Source organism: Mucor mucedo (genome assembly GCF_025094135.1).
Source record: "Mucor mucedo strain NRRL 3635 chromosome Unknown EV154scaffold_88, whole genome shotgun sequence".
NCBI lineage: Eukaryota > Fungi > Mucoromycota > Mucoromycetes > Mucorales > Mucoraceae > Mucor > Mucor mucedo.
The window spans coordinates 93536-110507 of NW_026252372.1; the positions used below are offsets into that span (position 1 = coordinate 93536).

At 36.5% G+C, this 16972-nt stretch overlaps 9 protein-coding genes across 9 annotated transcripts; 8 read left to right on the forward strand and 1 right to left on the reverse strand.

Moving 5' to 3' along the window:
* Positions 1 to 131: 131 nt before the first annotated feature.
* EV154DRAFT_425981 (uncharacterized protein) lies at positions 132 to 568 on the forward strand (the record flags this gene model as incomplete). Its single annotated transcript, XM_051596282.1, has 2 exons — positions 132 to 340; positions 394 to 568. 2 exons carry the CDS (start codon positions 132 to 134, stop codon positions 566 to 568), a joined length of 384 nt encoding a protein of 127 aa, XP_051454698.1.
* A 2766-nt stretch (positions 569 to 3334) lies between these two features.
* EV154DRAFT_389586 (uncharacterized protein) lies at positions 3335 to 3738 on the forward strand (the record flags this gene model as incomplete). Its single annotated transcript, XM_051595096.1, has 2 exons — positions 3335 to 3489; positions 3555 to 3738. Coding segments are annotated over 2 exons (339 nt in total), but the record flags the coding sequence as incomplete, so codon positions are not given.
* Positions 3447 to 5028, forward strand: EV154DRAFT_313233 (uncharacterized protein). The gene is made up of 5 exons (XM_051594919.1): positions 3447 to 3489; positions 3555 to 4091; positions 4149 to 4408; positions 4475 to 4537; positions 4592 to 5028. Exons 2-5 carry the CDS (start codon positions 3806 to 3808, stop codon positions 4991 to 4993), a joined length of 1011 nt encoding a protein of 336 aa, XP_051454700.1. The 5' UTR covers positions 3447 to 3489; positions 3555 to 3805; the 3' UTR covers positions 4994 to 5028.
* Positions 5017 to 6819, forward strand: EV154DRAFT_518196 (uncharacterized protein). The gene is made up of 7 exons (XM_051602584.1): positions 5017 to 5168; positions 5236 to 5390; positions 5448 to 5490; positions 5546 to 5604; positions 5662 to 5787; positions 5847 to 6676; positions 6733 to 6819. The coding sequence occupies exons 1-7, from the start codon at positions 5117 to 5119 to the stop codon at positions 6743 to 6745; spliced, it is 1278 nt and encodes a 425-aa protein (XP_051454701.1). The 5' UTR covers positions 5017 to 5116; the 3' UTR covers positions 6746 to 6819.
* Positions 6820 to 8018: 1199 nt separating this feature from the next.
* EV154DRAFT_518201 (Rho GTPase activation protein) lies at positions 8019 to 9464 on the forward strand. Its single transcript, XM_051602585.1, has 4 exons — positions 8019 to 8161; positions 8222 to 8362; positions 8421 to 8457; positions 8508 to 9464. Exons 1-4 carry the CDS (start codon positions 8068 to 8070, stop codon positions 9349 to 9351), a joined length of 1116 nt encoding a protein of 371 aa, XP_051454702.1. The 5' UTR covers positions 8019 to 8067; the 3' UTR covers positions 9352 to 9464.
* Positions 9464 to 10123, forward strand: EV154DRAFT_518202 (ubiquinol-cytochrome-c reductase complex subunit-domain-containing protein). The gene is made up of 3 exons (XM_051602586.1): positions 9464 to 9575; positions 9651 to 10081; positions 10104 to 10123. The coding sequence occupies exons 1-2, from the start codon at positions 9508 to 9510 to the stop codon at positions 9796 to 9798; spliced, it is 216 nt and encodes a 71-aa protein (XP_051454703.1). The 5' UTR covers positions 9464 to 9507; the 3' UTR covers positions 9799 to 10081; positions 10104 to 10123.
* A 205-nt stretch (positions 10124 to 10328) lies between these two features.
* Positions 10329 to 11579, forward strand: EV154DRAFT_469161 (concanavalin A-like lectin/glucanase domain-containing protein; the record flags this gene model as incomplete). The annotated part of the gene is made up of 6 exons (XM_051597814.1): positions 10329 to 10602; positions 10660 to 10846; positions 10904 to 11011; positions 11079 to 11171; positions 11234 to 11306; positions 11362 to 11579. The coding sequence occupies 6 exons, from the start codon at positions 10329 to 10331 to the stop codon at positions 11452 to 11454; spliced, it is 828 nt and encodes a 275-aa protein (XP_051454704.1). The 3' UTR covers positions 11455 to 11579.
* Positions 11580 to 12051: 472 nt separating this feature from the next.
* Positions 12052 to 14214, forward strand: EV154DRAFT_425941 (uncharacterized protein; the record flags this gene model as incomplete). Its single annotated transcript, XM_051596277.1, has 8 exons — positions 12052 to 12722; positions 12787 to 12881; positions 12956 to 12988; positions 13070 to 13185; positions 13233 to 13239; positions 13323 to 13711; positions 13771 to 13836; positions 13900 to 14214. The coding sequence occupies 8 exons, from the start codon at positions 12052 to 12054 to the stop codon at positions 14212 to 14214; spliced, it is 1692 nt and encodes a 563-aa protein (XP_051454705.1).
* Positions 14203 to 15813, reverse strand: EV154DRAFT_518206 (transmembrane amino acid transporter protein-domain-containing protein). Its single transcript, XM_051602587.1, has 2 exons — positions 15643 to 15813; positions 14203 to 15580 (listed from the first exon to the last, which is right to left on the reverse strand). The coding sequence occupies exons 1-2, from the start codon at positions 15719 to 15721 to the stop codon at positions 14340 to 14342; spliced, it is 1320 nt and encodes a 439-aa protein (XP_051454706.1). The 5' UTR covers positions 15722 to 15813; the 3' UTR covers positions 14203 to 14339.
* Between the last annotated feature and the right edge of the window lie 1159 nt (positions 15814 to 16972).

Genomic DNA, 16972 nt, shown 5'->3' on the forward strand with positions numbered 1-16972 from the left:
AGATCTAGCCATGCAAGGAAGCATCATCATTACATGCCGGATTTATTCCTGCAAGGCTTATTGATACATGTAAGTTGATATATGGCTTTAGAGGCACTTGTATTTATGAACATATCAAGGATGTAGAAGAGATGGAGATAAGAGTCGAATTGTCAGTGCTAGATTCGACAGTACCAACAACATTGGTGGATATGACTAGACTCATTGTTCGAAAAACACCTCTGTATTCTCACTACGATCAATTAAAATCACAGTACTATAGTGCTGCTTCGACTAAACTCGAAGAAAACTTAGCGAACTATATCGCAGACGGAACTAGGTCTACATTAAATGATTGGAGGTAGGAAGAGAGATGAAGATATAAAAGAAAAAGCTATTAAAACTTATAAATAGCAAACGACAACAAGTATTTGAAAGAACTGATTGTATAGCTCCTATGGTTCAAACATTGTTAGACGAAACACGCAAAATACCTTCCAGGATCAGAGAATCGTACGTTCGGCAATGGAGACGGTCTCTAGTAAGACGAGCCTTGGCCATGATAAAGTTTGTACAGGATGAAACGTAGGGCTTTTTTTTTTTTTTTTCGTGTGTGTCATCACTTATTCATTTATTTACACACGTTCAGTCCAGTTATACTTTGTCAATTAAGTGATAACGATTTGATCACTCGAGTTATGAATGCACTTACTTTGTACCACATGTCCGACTTTATTATTGTATTAACTCAAGCCGAAAAATTAAAACCTGGTATGGTTGAATTCATCACAACCTATTCTACAAGATTATAAGATACCCTTCAACACCAATCATGTGAAAACTAACACCCATTTCTTTTTACTCATTCACTTCTCCCTTTACATACATGTATATACTTCATCATCTGAAAAAGAATTAATAAAATTTGTATTTCTTTTCTTTACACAACAAACAAAAGTTTCTGGTATTGTGCGACAAATACATCATGGTGTACAAACAAATCTTCTTCACTTGCCTTTCGAACATTCCTTAATAGGACGTATGGTTACAAAAAAATACGAATCTTAAGCATCTGGTAGTCGATACTTCCTTGTGTTACTTTTTCTTTGGTTTTTATATGAGGACTAGCTAGAAACCAAGGTTACGGGAGTCACTTGAGCAAGTCCTTGGTATACAAAAATGGAAAAAAAAAAAATGAAAGAAGACTCAATTGTTTAAAATGAATATTCTGCAGCAGCATTTTAGAGACGGCCCAGAGTTTATGAAGTATAAAATAATATATGTCGGATAGCTCTTCTTAATTTCTAAAGTGCTCGATGAGGTGTTTGTACTCTGGAGATAGCATTGAAAACACGTCTTTGGGCAGGCTTTAGTAGAAATCTTTATCAGTGGATTCGATGGAATTCCATTGACACGAAATAAGCAAGTGGACATACTGGAAAAATAAGCATTTAATAAGATATATAAAAATATAGTGCACATAAAAAGCATAATACTCGCATGTTCCTCAGGTTGGTTTTACAACAAGCTATCTCTGGTTTTTAAGAAAGTATTTTCCCTCTAAGAATAAACTCCACGGGTTCCTTTACTGATAGTTCCGATTTTTTTTTCTCCTTTAACCTCCATGCTTCCTCTTTGCTAAACAAATCCCACCATCACATGCTGAGCAAAGATCTCCTGATTTATCAATTCGTTGTATTCGGTATTATCACCAGATTTTACATTTAGCTATAATCCTATTTTTCGAAACTTGCTTCACTAAAAGAACCATTCAATATAATCCGAATACGAGTTACCAATTAATTTGAAAAGTGCGCTATCGAGTGACACACTTTGATCATGTAATTGCTAGAAAATAAAAAGAATATGGTTATTGTAGTGCTTTTAAGAATATAGTTTAAGTGAAGGGTGTGCGGAAGTGGAGGATCCTAATGATATTGTTGAATTAGTCGTTGCTGATTGGATTGCTTTATATTGGATGCTTAACTGAAGTAGTTCCAAAATTTGTTTGTTGTAAAATGGTTCTTCGTTGCGTCTGTAGGAGTAGTCGAGAATATGTAGAACTTGGTGAGATTACTGCATTGGTGGCAGGGTTGAGCTTTTAGGCTCCTACGGTGTATGAAGGGAATTTTTTTGATGCTTATTGCCAAATCCTCCTTTGCTATGGGTTATGCTGTCAAAGACCATAATTGAGTTGTAATAAACACTTAGAAGCCAACTATAAGAAACAACAAGTGAATTATCGCAGGGTTTTGAGAAGTAGGCGTCGTTTAGTAAAGTAACATATGGCAGATATAGAATTATCAAGTGACTCGATAAGTCGTTTCTCTTTGAAACTCGTTATCAATCCGCAACCCAGATCAATCTCCCATTATTATAAAAAGGTCCATGCTAGCTTTAATAAGATCATCGAATTTATTAAAGAGATTAATTTTTTTACATTTTGATAATCCCCAGTTTAAATGACACTAGGTGCGCTCTACGGCCACCTTAGTTCTTGTGTTGTTTTAGAATAACGGCCGAATTGTTTATTTGCAACTTTATTAAGCCATCCTTTCCCAACCACTGCTGCTATCAATGTTTTGGATAAGTGCTTGCACAGTCAGTGTACATCTGCTTGATTTTATAAGCATAATCGTGAGAAAAAGAACAAATGACTGAGTAAATTACATCATTTTGACAATGCAATTAAGGTTTTTTACCCCGCTCCCTATCACTTTACAAAAGTGACTCTGTAAAATAGTAAAAAATAAAAATAAAAAATTTACTTGTTTCTCTTTTCATTATGCCTCCTAAAACTCATCGCAAGAAGCCCTTCAGTGGGAAGCAAAAGAAACAGCAATTACACGACAAGAATGCTAAAAAAGCCGAGAAGGGTAAGTGTGAAGACAAAAAAAAAAAAAAAGATCGCCAAACTAAAAAAAAAAAAAAAAAAAAAAAAAAAAAAGCTACTTTTGTGGACCCGAGTTCATTTGATTATTTGCAACGTGATATGAACTTAAAGCCTGGAACGACTTTAGCCGATAACTTTGTCTCAGCTGTCAAAAAAAATACGACCACATTGGACTTTCAGCAAAAACTTGTGAGTGATGATAAAAAGTAAGTGTGTCTAGTCGCATTTACATGCAGTCCTTCTTACGTCCCTCTTAGGCTCGTATCTGTTTTTGAGAGATTATCAGGTCAAGAAGTCGAAACAGAGAAATTAAAGAGTATGCAACCATTAAAACGATTACCCAAGGTACGATAGAAAAAAAATTCAAAGAATATATGAGAGAATGACAAGTATTGAAATGCATGACGTATACAGGATTGTATGGAAATTAAACCAGATGAATATAGTGAATTCATTGAATTCCCAAAGAGACCCACTTGGACTTATGATATGACAAAAGAAGAGGTTGAAAAACAAGAAATTGAGAGTTTTAATAATTGGGTCAGAGCTGTGGAAGATACCTATGGTGGAGAACAATTGAGTTGGTTTGAACGTAATCTGGAAGTATGGCGTCAATTGTAAAGTGGTATTTTAATGATGTATTGCAAGTAACAAATACAAATCGGATTAACGATTATTAAAGGTGGAGAGTTCTAGAGATCAGTGATGTCATTTTAATTGTGATGGATATTCGAAATCCCATGTTACATTTTCCTCGCTCGTTGTACAAATATGTGACACATAAATTGAAGCGAAAGATTATTGGTATTTTTAACAAGGTGGATCTTGTTTCTGAATTTACAGTATTTGCTTGGAGAAAGTATTTTGAAGAAGAATTTCCCAACTTGCGTATTGCCACATTTAGTTGCTTTCCCAGAGATCCCAATTTGATTGATGATACAGCCACATGTAAACATGAATTGTTTGTATGGAAAGCCTTCAACTCACCACTTTATTTTAGATGCTCTCAAGACTCAGATGAAGAGGCCTAGAAAACGTTACTTTCATGCGCAAGGTGTACAAAATATATTGTCTGTATGTCGTGATACCGTGAATAAGCCTGGAGTACATGTGGATTGGAAACATATTATTGCTCAATACAATGAAGATAATCCCGAGATGAATGACGACAGCGATAATGGCGATGATGATAGTGACACGGGTAGTATGGATGGATTAGGTACGCTGTAGCACAATTCGAAAAAATCTCAAATTGCTCACATTTACGAAAACATAGACGACGAATTCAGTAGGATCTTGGAAATTACAGGCAGAGAGATCAAACCCCATACTGATTATTTGACACTTGGACTGGTCGGACATCCTAATGTTGGTAAAAGTAGTCTCATCAATAGCATTATGAGAAGAACTGTGGTTAGCGCAAGTCGTACACCTGGTCACACAAAGCATTTTCAGACTATTCATATTGCTGAAAATGTTCGACTTTGTGATTCACCCGGTCTAGTATTTCCTGCATTAATTCCTAGAGCACTTCAGGTATAGCAACGTGTTCTTTTGTTATTGTATGTATGCATTATTTACGTCTCCACCCCACCCCCTTAGATTCTTTCTGGTATGTATCCTATTGCACAAGTGCAGGAACCATACAGTGCTATTAGATACCTTGTATGTACAATTTTATAATATTTTCCACAAGATATTGACTAGATACAATGTTAGGCCGAGCATATCCAGTTGGAGAAGGTGCTGTCAATTACACCACCAGTGGATTGGGATAAGAGCGAAGAGTATGTATGGACGGCATGGTCTATCTGTGAAGAGTTTGCAGAGCAAAGAGGATTCCATACAGCAAAAGCAGCACGACCTGATGTTTACAGAGCTGCCAACACAATTCTGCGTCTAACAGCGGATGGTCGAATTCTGTTATCTTTTAAACCACCTGGATTCTTTACTTCATCCAAATATGAAAAACTTCGTGTAATTGAAGCCGATTTGAAGGAGGATTCAGAAGACGATGACGATCCTTCAGAAGATGAATATGATCCTGGAAATGTGCCAAAGAGACAAAACTTGTTAATTACGAAAGGTGGCTTTAGTGCTTTATTATCTGATTCAGAATAAATGTATTAATAAAAATTCAGCGTGTTACACCAATACTTTATTGACATCATTTCTTCCCGCCAAGCCGTTTTAAAACTTTCTCTTTCTCTTCTTAACTTTTTTTTATTTATTTTAAAAAAAAATATGGGATTTTTCGCTGAAGAAGTTCAAAAGACGTCAGTATCGTTATATATAGGTAAACAAAGAAACATATGCATACAAGAGAAATTTTTTTTTTCTAAACCTAAATGGGGAAATGACAGAGAGACTTTCTAATCTTGAGGAAGTGGATTGGTACCTCCTGCAGCAATTGACTGAGTCCATTCAAATGCAAGAAAGTGGACCACGAGAAGCAGTAGAGACCGTTCGAAAGAAGCTTAAGCACGGTGGTGCTCAGCAAAAATTAAGAGTTTTAGAGGTCAGTACTTGTACCATGATATATTGGCAATCCCCATTAAATCTTTTACTATTTTAGATTCTCAAGCTATTAATGGAAAATAGTAATCAACAATTTCATAGTAAGCAATAATAGATGTAAACAATAAACATGTATCTAACTTTTTCTCTTTTTAGGACAATTCCTGGCCAATGAAAAGTTGAGAGAACGATTTGAATTGATTATCACCTCTTCGGTATGGGAATTTTCTTAAATTACATGTATAAAACAAAGAAAACTGACTTTATTCTAGACCGAGAGTCCAGCTGTTAAAAATAAACTTGTATCACTACTAGGTGCATGGTCAATGAAATATAAAAGTGAAGCGGGTATGAGCGCCATCACGGAATTGTTCGAAAGGGGAAGAAACAAACCTCATGTAAGGTTTCTGTTTATAAAAGAAGAGAATCAAATTGTTAATCTTTATCATGTGTCTAGACCCGTCCAAGAGCAAATACAGACATTGTTAGATCTACACCCGTTGTACAGTCACCTACAGTTGCCTCTAGAACCATCGATTCACCCATTTCACCTCGCACACCTTCTCCACAAGATAAACGTAGATCATTACCAGCTCCTAAACCTGTTACACCTGCTGTGGTTGAACAACCCAAGATTGTAAATAAGCCACGTAGTCATAGTTCCGCTGCTGCTACCACCACTGTTGCTACCGGTAGTAATAGTGGTGGTTCATCTCCCTCTGGTTCAGGGGGTAACGTAACGCGTGTATTCAACTTCGAAAAGGCAAAACCCAGAATCATTGAAGAAATCGCTCTAGCCAATCAAAATTCCAACAATTTGAGTAATGCACTCAAGCTTATCAACACATCAGAAGAAAGGTGGGAGATAGACTTACAGCATGATAAACGTCTACAAGAATATCGTGATAAATGTGAGGAATCCAAGAAAAAGATCGTGAGATATGCCAGATTAGTTGAAAATGAGGAATGGATTGGTACATTATTAGCTACAAATGAAGATCTCTTAAAGACTCTGGACATGTATGATGTGATGCTTGTGGGTGAGATACCTGCTGCTTGGTTATTAGCACAGCAAGCTCAGCAGAAAAACATTTCTTACTATGATCATATACACACCTCACCACCTGCACTACCTCCGTTACCAGCACCTAAACAAATCAGAGCTCCTCCTCCTCCACCACCTAATAGATTGACCTTACAGATTCAAGATAAGCCTCAAGATGATCTTGATCCTTTTGCGGATCCATTTGCTGATCCTGTCACACCAATTGAAGAGGAGAACAGAAGGTAATATTTGGTGTTTTTGGTTGATACTGTGCTTCTTACTTATTTCTTTTATCTAGATCTTACATGTAGTTGACTCATATATGAAACTGTATATTATAACTTAATAAAAAAAAATTTCACTCTATGTGATTTCTAAACTTATAGTTGGTGTTTATATTGCTATAGTCGACTTAAAGTTACCTCTCTTATCCCATTACATCCTAAACACATTTTAAGTGTCAGGATCAGAGGATACAAACCTGACGCTCCTGTCTATTTGGCGCCATCACTCAATCGACTGGCTGAGTACGTAAATAAAAAATTCGAACGACATCACATGAAAAGGCATATATCGCCATCTTTTACCATTTAAAGATACAATCATATCACTTGATATATTCAACAGCCACTGGAGAAAACGTTCTTTTTTTAGACAGTTTGTTTATTTCACAATTGCTGACCGGTGCCATATTGTCTGATGGCAGTCTAACTTTTTTTTGGAACGGTGTATATATATGGTAGGTACTCTGGTATTGTTGCTCATTTCCAAAATGTATATATCACACCCAAATTAGAAGTTTAACCTCAAAAAATCGCAAAGAAAATATAAGTTTAATCAGATGCTATTTACTCAAAGACGATAACGAACTTGATATCATTGCAAATATTCCCATATCTCCCTATCTTTGTTCAACTGCCGTTTCCATGACGACCGGCTTGAAAGATGCTAATGAGGATCTAATATAAAAAAATACTAGGATATGATACTATTGCACAAAATATTATGCATCTAAACGAAACCAGTACAGTTTCCCACAGACGTACCTATTATTTATTTTTTTTAATGCGTGTGCGAAATTTCTTGAGGTGCCCGAAAAGGTGTGCGTGGCTGTGAGAGAATTCTTTTTTTCGCGATGGCACAGCAAATTAAAATGAGTCGGACGCTTGCCCCAATTAAGAGAGAAGGAATGTTTGATGTACATATTTCGCTGTCAAAAAAAGTTGAAGGCTTTACAAGGTAATATTATTTATGCAGCCAATGGTATGTACACATAATGGATTGATCTTTGTACTGCCAATTGATGTGTGAATGATTCGTTTACAGGAGATAATGACGCTGGATAGTAATTGAGCACCCGAATTAAAATTAATTCATTTCTCCTCCTTAGGATTACATCATTCTCTATTAATCTTTCGGTTTTAACAATGGGTTTTCTTACCTAGACGTAAACTCAACAGGCTTGTGTGAGTATCAGAAAAGCATACACTGTGGTAAAGATCGTGCGAAAATATTAGGATTCCGCTTTGGCTATTTTTAAACACTTTTTTTTTTTTTTTTTTGGCTATTTTTGCCTTTTTTCCCTTTTTTCCTTTTTTTTTTTTTTTCTTTTCTCAAATACATATTTTTTCTAATGGATGTTGAATCTAATAAAGATACGCCTATCAAGAGCTGGTGGAAGAAAGTTACCAATAATACGAATAGTAAACCAGTGTATCAAAAGCAAGGTAATGAAGAAAATAAAAAGTCTACATAGATATGTATTGAAAAAAAAAGTTTAAAAATAGAGGATCAAATATTTGGTGTACCACTACTGAATAGCTTAAAATGTGCAAGAGCAGTGATCGCCTATGTGGATAATGATGTGCAATACTTTGGTTTTATTCCTGTTATTGTTGCCAAATGCGGTTCTTTTCTTAAAGATCAAGGTAGACATACACTAGATCTATTTAGAGCAATTGATATTTACACTGGCCTTTTTTATAGGGCTTTATACTGAGGGCGTGTTTCGCATGAGTGGCAGGTATAATTTTGATTTTCATGGTGAATTAATTAAACTAACGCATCCATTAGTGCTAAACGTATTGGACAATTACAGCAAATATTTAATACACCACCCGATTACGGTCGACAATTGGACTGGAAAGGATATTCTATTCACGACGCTGCCAATGTATTACGACGATTCCTGAATTACTTACCTGAACCTGTCATTGTCAATCACCTTTACCAACCCTTTCGTAATGTGGTGCTTTTAAATATTTCTGAAGAAGAAAAAGTTGTACAGTTCCAAAACCTAATTGAGCAATTACCAGAACCTCATCAATATTTGCTCTTTTATTTACTAGATTTACTGTCTTTTTTCAGTCAAAATGTGCACATTACGAAAATGGACACGTTTAATTTAGCGTCAGTATTTACGCCTGGTATCTTGTTAGATCCTGAGCACGCACTGAATCCTGCCCAATACAAGACTTCACAAAAAGTAGTTCAATTTTTGGTGGAACACCAGCATTGTTTCAAAATGCCTCATTCATCGAGATTTCCTGTTGTACCACCGCAAAAACAAGATGAAGAAGTATCCTCAACAGAAGAAGCAACAGCGGAAGCAGTTGAAGGGCCAGAAGGGTCTTCCAGTGCTCGCCATTCTTTTAGTTATCATCATACATTACATCAAAAATCGCTAGATTTGACAGCAGCTCAAGAATCCTTCATTTCATCCACCTCCACCACCACAGATTCCGTCTTTTCAACAAATACAAGGCCAGTTTCTGTTGATCTCTCCGGGAATAAAGATTATCATATCAAGAGGGCAAAAACAATGCCTTCCAGAAGGTCAAGATTTGGTCTCAACGATCCTCTACAAATTGTCCAACTTAATAAATCTGTCATTGAAACGACAGGACATGACAAATAAAACACAAAAAGTATCGACGTCATCGTTTTGGGGGTGGCGGGGGAAACTTCATTTTTTTTTTTTTTTTTTTTTTCTTGTCCTGGGTTTTGTGTGTGTGTGTGTGTTGTTTTTCTCTTTTAAGTACTCTCTCTCTCTCTCTCTCTTACATTTTTAAAAATGCCTGTTGCCAGAATTGCCACCAATCCCCACATTTCCTTCATCACTGCCGAGAAGCTTGTCAAAGTGTAAGCTAATATTGCGAGTAAAACAACAAAAAAAGAGAGTAAACAAAGAAAGCTAAAAATAAGAAACTATTGTAGTGCTCCTAACCTTGCCACCTGGGGTGCCGCTGCTGGTTCTGCTGTTCTACTTTTGGGTTCTGACATCCCTTTGATAAAGAAAGATATTTTAAGCAAGATCCCCGTTGTTGGTAGCTACTGGGCTATTGCCGAGCCTGAACAAGAATAAATATGTTTATATTAGGAACATATTCTTCAACACTTCATTATTAATTAAATAGCCCGCGTTCTTCACCCCCACAAATTGAAGAGCCACAGAAAATAATAAAAAAGTTTGTAGAAATTGGATATGCATTTTATGGTCGAGAATCGGGTTCAGGAGGTCCTATTTTAACTCTGTAGGGTTAATTTGGTTATTGTGTGTGCGTGTGTGCGTAACAAAGAAGGGATATTACTTAAAGAGTAATTTGATGCGAGGGGCATAAACACACACACACACACACACACACACATTTAATCACTTGCGCGCACACGCACACGCACACACACACGCAGAGAGAGTTTTTTTTTTTTTTTTTTTTTCCTTTGTTCCTTGAATATGATTGTTAATAATGAACTCCTTCTGTTCAACCCTCCCCTTCCTCCCTTTTTGAGAATAAACATTAAAATTTTATATAAAAAGGTGCACTATTTTCCTCTATTCTTTTTTTTTTTTTATCATTATATTTTTATTACTCTATTTTTTTTTTATTCCCCAGTATGCTTATTCCCTTCACTTCAATCGGTTTAGTTGCGATTTTTTCATCCCTTGTTCAGGCTCATTTTATTGCTCCAGACAAGTTACAGCGTCGAGCAGAGTTACAAAAATGTTCAAATAGCGACTCCAAATTCCAAAACTCTCTTGATGGCTGGATTTTGGAACGAGGCTCTACAGCAGATAACTATGAGTTTGCTCCTGACGGTGGACTTGTCATGAAGATCACTGCTCCTGAAAAGCATCAACGCTTGTTTGATAACTCTTCAATAGAAAACTGTAAGTTATTTTAAAATAATGCATGCGCCTTTTTCTCATAATTCTTCATGATCATAGTACCTTACAACAAGTATGAAGGCAAAGGCTTCACTTTCAATGCTACCTCTTACATGCAATACGGTAAATTCAGTGCAAAGCTCAAATCTGCTAATGTTCCTGGTGCTGTCACAGCTGTCATTCTTATTGCTGATAATGGTGATGAGATCGATTTCGAGATTTTAACAGGCGGTGACCAGACTATCACGTAAGCTTAGGTTTCCCAAAGCAAAAAATTAAAAATATGCTAAAATGTCTATTATAGGAGCAATTACTTTTGGGGACAAAAGATCGTCTATGGTGTCAACGGAAGAACTATTGATCCACCAGCATTGCCTGCTTGTGATCAGTTCTATACCTACGGTATCGATTGGTAACTATCTTTTTGTTGTATACATATGCTATTTTGATTGTTTGTATTCACATACCATTTCTTTAAGGTCTCCCGACCGTATTATCTGGACTATCGATGGTAAGGAGATTCGTACTGAAACTCGCAAACAAGCTAACGGTGCCTATCCTACCGGTGCTGCGTAAGTTTAAACATGTACATTGTCGCATCCATACATCTTACACACACTCTTTTTACATATAGTCGTGTTCAAATCGGTCTTTGGGATGGTAGTGGTGTTAGTGGTACTGCTCAATGGGCACGTGGTCCCATCAACGTAAGTTTTAAAGGTATTATTTTCATATGTATCAATCTAAACAGTTGCTTAATAGTGGGATGAGCGCAAAAACGAAGACATCAGAGCCTATGTGAAGGATGTAACTATTGAATGTAGTCCTAAAACCAACAAGGTTACCAAAAAATAAGAGAAAAAGCTACATATACTACATACATTCATACACCCAAAAATCATAGTTAGCATATTCATTATATTATTCCTATAATAATCATTTATCCAATACATTTATAATTTAAACAATAAATTTGGCGCGTTTTCTAAACTAATTTCTTATTTGTGTAATATGCAGATCAAAAGAGATTTGCAATATTTGGGGTTCATGTGAATGAAAGTGAGTGCAACTTATTTATTCTGACCCCTTTGTTTACTCGATCTCCTTTTAAAGTATAAAAGATCCACACAAGAATCTATTTTTATCATTCATAGTAAAAACATACGAGAATGTGTACTTCGGAGAATTAGACTTGTGCAAAAAGGCGAGACTTTTTACCATAACAACACTCTCTCTCTCTCTCTCTTTTAATTATTATCTTTTAATATGTACACAAAGCAAAGTCAACAAAGCCCTGAAATAACACGATGGTCCGATTCTCTTAAAAAACTAACACAACGTAATGCTAAACGTATTAGTCCTTATACAGCCATTGAAAAGAAGGTCATGATTTTGTCCCCCAAAAAAACAAAGGGCTCCCATCTCAAGGCAGCTTTTTTCCAAAAGGCCATCATGAATCACGCTACCACTCAAGAACAATCCCATACCCCTGAACTTTGCTCTTCCCCTTCCTCTTCTTCCTCCTCCTCCTCCTCCTCCTCCTCCTCCTCATTGTCTTTGTCCGAGAAAGATTCAGCAGAAATTGATGGTGTCATACAACGCTTATTGGACGATGAACATAGTATTAAAACTGATACGGATGAGGAGGACTACGATGATGATATTGTAGAACAGGCCTTATCGCGGATTTTATCTAGTAAACAGGGACAAAAGAGTTTAACATGTCCCAATATAGTGGCTCTGGACAGACCTTTGCCTCCATTACCCAATGATCCTGTGGAGAAATTAACAAAGAGTGTAGAGCAGTTCAGAAGCAGCAGTACCTTGTATGCATCTACCAGTAAAATCACACGTGCTGCAGCAACCAAGGGACAGGTACAGTTGAAACGTGCAGCCACTTGGTTAGGTTTACCCGTTCAACGATTACTAGCATCGCCTCAGGTACAGAATTTGGGTTTATTGATGAGTCGAAAATATAATTCCTCTGGGAATGTATTAATCAGTCGTCATAATCTTCCGGTACTTTCCATTTCCAATTCGACCTTGTCTACAAAGGATTCAATACAGGAGGATACAAAGGAATTCATTTACGGAACGGATTCGGACCATTTTGCCTTCTTGAAGTATGTCACTTCATATATATTACATAAAATTATACATTGGCTAACACTGTCATTCTTATTCTAGAACTCAATTAGAAAAGAAATCGCCTGCAGTCACTAAAAAGGAGATAATTAATAAAAAGACATTTGTTACCCCAAAAAGAATCATGTATTGTCGAGGTAAGAAACGCTTAATTTTTATTGTTTAGAGATGTTCTTTTTTTAATTACAATTTCTCTCTATTTTTCACATAGTTATGCAAATAATCAATTTAGCCTCGACGCGAGGTATGTTAATAATCCTTTATATTAAATCTCATATAATCACACTCACCCTTTAAAAAACCCCTTCTTTTATTTCATTCACAGACTGTGATTATGAATTACATGTTCAACTTAATAATGCTACATTAGCCACTAAAAAGGGTGTCTTACGTAAAGTCGGTAATAACATCAGTGCTGATAGACCACAAGAAGAAGCCCTTGTATTGTAAGTATTCATTATTGATATTTTCAAAAAAAAAAAAAAAAGTTACTAAGTAAAAGTACAGTGAAGTGGAAGAGCCATTCTCATTAAACTTTATTGTGGCGGCACGTCATACAAATACAATGCTTCGTGAAGGATTAGCTAAAATAGGAATCTGGCCATTACAGACAGTAGCCAAACCAGCTCCACCACAGGAGCTACCAGTAGCTGGATTTACTTGCCTTAATTTTGAAAACAAGATGGATGTGTTAGATCAGGGCGTTTCAAGATTCCGTCTGACAAAACCCATTGATAAATCAGCAAATCGTTGGCTGAATATCGAATTATTGATAGATATCAAAGTAGAGGAGGTTTTACCTGCGGTTGTGCATCGCTTTCCTTGGTCCAATAGTACACACCCATCGTCATATCAACAAAATGACGATGATGATATCATGTCAGATCCCAAAGAGTTGGCGATCTCTCTGGATCATTGCAGACAAGGCGATTTCTTGACACTGTATACTCGAGGCATGGCTCATCCAGTAAGTAAATATACCTTGGTGTTGGGCATACATAATTTACCTTTTTTTATTATTATTAGACTTGGAAACGTTACTGGGTTACAATGGAGGATAATCAGTTAGTGTTACACGATTTTACTTACAAGGTTTGTTTATTCCCCCACGTGCGTATATATTTAGAACAAGGATTGTAACACACTGGGAAATAGGAAACAAAAGAGCCGATCAGTATCATTCCCTTAATTCCGTTACAAGCAGTTAGTAAGCCTTCCATGGACGATTGTGATAATGTGGGCATTGCAAGAAAGACGGGCATCATGTTACAATTCGATCGAAACACTGCCATGTTGACTGAACCTGTGCGACTTGACAGTCATGAAGGGTTAGAAGGAAAGGCCTATCTGTTTGGTGATAGCGAAAGAAAGACAATTCATTGGCGTCGAGCACTCAGTGCCTACATTACAGACGAAGATAACAAAAACAAGACAACAAAAGATGGAGTAGATTTACGATTTCTTTGGTAGAAAAATAAAATAAAAAATAACTTTTTTATTCAAACATCATGGGAATATGCTCTCCCCAGACCTTCTTTTTTTTTTGAACTATTTACAATAAAGATATTTACAGTGGTATGTTTTCTAAAAAAAAACTATTTGGAGAAATCAGCAATAAGAGCTTGGATAGAAGAGATGGTACCAAAGATAAGACCAACAACACCAAGTAAGATGGTCAAGAGACACCAAGCAATTATATAATAAGGTTTGTTGCGGAAACCTGTCAACTTGAAGTAAAAGAGAATGGGGAAAATAAAGATCAAACCACAATTGGCAAACGAACCAATCAAGGACATCAAATCATCGAAATGAGGAATACAAGCACCAATGACACCGACAAACACAACAATAAAGATTCTCAAGGCTGCTCTGATAATGAATTCCTTCACTCTACCAAAACGTTCCACAGTAATATTCAACATTTCTTCCACATCTAAGGCAAAGGAAGTAAGAAGAATAGGGGAGGCGGAAAGCACATGGAAGGTCATGACAACAATAGCAATGATTTTGGGTACACCATCACTGATAGAGTTATAGACAGGGGATTGCACTTGATCGCCATATACCAAATAACCAGGAACAGCAGAGAGAAAATATAAACCGGCACAAGTACTTAAACCAGCAGCAACAACCTTGGGCCAATCTTTGGGCTTTTTCATGGAAGCCTCAACATGAGGATAGACAGCGTTACCACCGAAACTGAAGGAGATTGTACTAAGAGCAATGGGGAATTGAGACCAGATAACGGACTCGTGGTGAGCTGGGGGAATTGTATTTTTATCGATACATGAAACAACAAGGACAATGACAACGACAATAAGGGTTGCAAGAGCACCAAGGGCACTCATCCAGGCAACTTCCTTCATCGACTTCACCAAAATAAAGGGAACGGCAATAATAACACAGGACACAATACTCCAAGGTAATACACCAATTTCACCAGCTGTACCCTTTGTGAGTTGTTGTAAATTAGAACCTGACAGAACCATATATAAAATAGGTGCACCCAGCAAAATCCAGGCGTTCAAAAAGAAAGTGATCCAGCCACCCACGGCACCGAAACAAGTGGTGGCGATTTCCTTGTAGGACGAAAGACGTTGCTTACCATTTGCATATAAGCATCGAATAAGGAGTACACCAGTGTACATGGACATGGTCCAAGATAAAAATAAAATGAAAATACCGATCCAACCACCTAATCTAAGGGCGTAAGGTAAACCGAGAGTACCAGTACCGGCCACAACGCACACAACATTAAAATAGGCAATAAATGATGAGCCAGCATGTTCACGGTTTACATCGATTATACCCTCTTCGGAGTATTCCATTTCTGCCTCTACCAAAACAAAAAGGGTTAACACACACAAACTCCATGTATAAAATAAAGGGCTAACATACCACTGTAGGCATCAAAAGTAACGGGTCCCTCTTGAAAGTCGGTCCCCTTCTTATCCATATCAACCATTTCTAATGACATTTTTGACTAATTCCTTTGCTGTATAAAAGGGATATGAAAATGATATATTTAATTAGACAGTAAAAGAAAGAAAAACGAAAATGGAAAAAAAAGAGGACTATTATAAGGCTTTTTTTTTTTTTTTTTTTAAACGTCAGGCAATCCCGATAATTGCCCTTGTCTCATAAATTTCGAAACCAAAAGCAGTAAAAAAAAGCTTTCTTCCAATCATAGGGATGAATATACTCGTTTTGGATAGTTGAGTCATCTGCTTTCTTTTCGTTATAAAAATTCAAGTTCAACCAACGTTTTTCTGCCCACCTTTCGTTTGTCTTTTTTATTACTGCTATTGTTCTTATGACGTATTATTAGCGTGTACACAAAACGTACGCTAATTATTCTCACGGGGGTCTTACAACATGCCATCGAGTTTTTTTTATTTCACTAGAAAACTTAATCGCGAAAATAAAATAAAAATGAAAATAGGATCTTCCAATCATTCCATGTAAATTAATCAAGGCTTTTTTAAGATCAGGGTTACAACATGATTGGTCTTCCAGTCAATGACTCAATCCTATTGACGCTCTGCACTCTCCACACCGCATCTGCGACGGAGATAAAACATGAACCTTAATTTCTTTAAACAGTAATTATCATACAAATCGTGTAACGCATCGGCAAGGAGTTTTATTCGGATGTTTAAGCTTTCAGGAAAAAAAAATTGTTGATTCTGACAGATGAAGAAAGAATAGAGAGTGAAAAAAAAAAAAAAAAAAATGAAGCCAAACCAAAAAAGGTCAAGTAGAAAAAAAAGAAGTTTTGGCGAAGCAGAAAAACTTCTTATTATAGGGCCTATTGCCCTTATGGCGATTTTAAAAAAAATGTTGTAGAGGGATCTGAATTACCTGTTGTTTTAATAAATGACTGTCTCCGTGAACTTTTACAATGGCTGGTTCTCCTACCTTTGACCATGCGCGACCTCTCATTAACTGTGACTTAAAGCCAGTCTGTCGTCTACAAAAACACAATTCTGTCTTAAGTTCACACCTGCGGCCTTCCATTGGCTTACAATATTATACCGAAGCTCGATAGTTCTTGGATTAACCTGCTCTAAAGTATATTTTGGTGTAAAAGACGTTTGTTATTTTATCATTGAATTATTACTCGTTTTATAAAAACTAGAGAAATATTTCCTTGTCTCCAGTTATAACACAAAGACAGATCAATAAGGATGAGTCTCTCTTCTAAAGTGAATACCGATTCGAGGTGATA

What these genes read in the sequence shown, in the direction of transcription:
- EV154DRAFT_518206 (XM_051602587.1), bottom strand. Translation starts at nt 15,721, where the DNA reads ATGTCATTAGAAATGGTTGATATGGATAAGAAGGGGACCGACTTTCAA. An exon ending in TACTTTTGATGCCTACAGTG is followed by an intron (nt 15,581 to 15,642) that starts GTATGTTAGCCC and finishes TTGTTTTGGTAG; the next exon opens with AGGCAGAAATGGAATACTCC.
- EV154DRAFT_518202 (XM_051602586.1), top strand. Translation starts at nt 9,508, where the DNA reads ATGCCTGTTGCCAGAATTGCCACCAATCCCCACATTTCCTTCATCACT. An exon ending in GCCGAGAAGCTTGTCAAAGT is followed by an intron (nt 9,576 to 9,650) that starts GTAAGCTAATAT and finishes AAACTATTGTAG; the next exon opens with TGCTCCTAACCTTGCCACCT.
- EV154DRAFT_518201 (XM_051602585.1), top strand. Translation starts at nt 8,068, where the DNA reads ATGGATGTTGAATCTAATAAAGATACGCCTATCAAGAGCTGGTGGAAG. An exon ending in ACCAGTGTATCAAAAGCAAG is followed by an intron (nt 8,162 to 8,221) that starts GTAATGAAGAAA and finishes GTTTAAAAATAG; the next exon opens with AGGATCAAATATTTGGTGTA. An exon ending in TTCTTTTCTTAAAGATCAAG is followed by an intron (nt 8,363 to 8,420) that starts GTAGACATACAC and finishes CCTTTTTTATAG; the next exon opens with GGCTTTATACTGAGGGCGTG.
- EV154DRAFT_313233 (XM_051594919.1), top strand. Translation starts at nt 3,806, where the DNA reads ATGATACAGCCACATGTAAACATGAATTGTTTGTATGGAAAGCCTTCA. An exon ending in GGGTAGTATGGATGGATTAG is followed by an intron (nt 4,092 to 4,148) that starts GTACGCTGTAGC and finishes ACGAAAACATAG; the next exon opens with ACGACGAATTCAGTAGGATC. An exon ending in TAATTCCTAGAGCACTTCAG is followed by an intron (nt 4,409 to 4,474) that starts GTATAGCAACGT and finishes CCACCCCCTTAG; the next exon opens with ATTCTTTCTGGTATGTATCC.
- EV154DRAFT_518196 (XM_051602584.1), top strand. Translation starts at nt 5,117, where the DNA reads ATGGGATTTTTCGCTGAAGAAGTTCAAAAGACGTCAGTATCGTTATAT. An exon ending in AAAAATTAAGAGTTTTAGAG is followed by an intron (nt 5,391 to 5,447) that starts GTCAGTACTTGT and finishes TTACTATTTTAG; the next exon opens with ATTCTCAAGCTATTAATGGA. An exon ending in TAGTAATCAACAATTTCATA is followed by an intron (nt 5,491 to 5,545) that starts GTAAGCAATAAT and finishes TTCTCTTTTTAG; the next exon opens with GACAATTCCTGGCCAATGAA.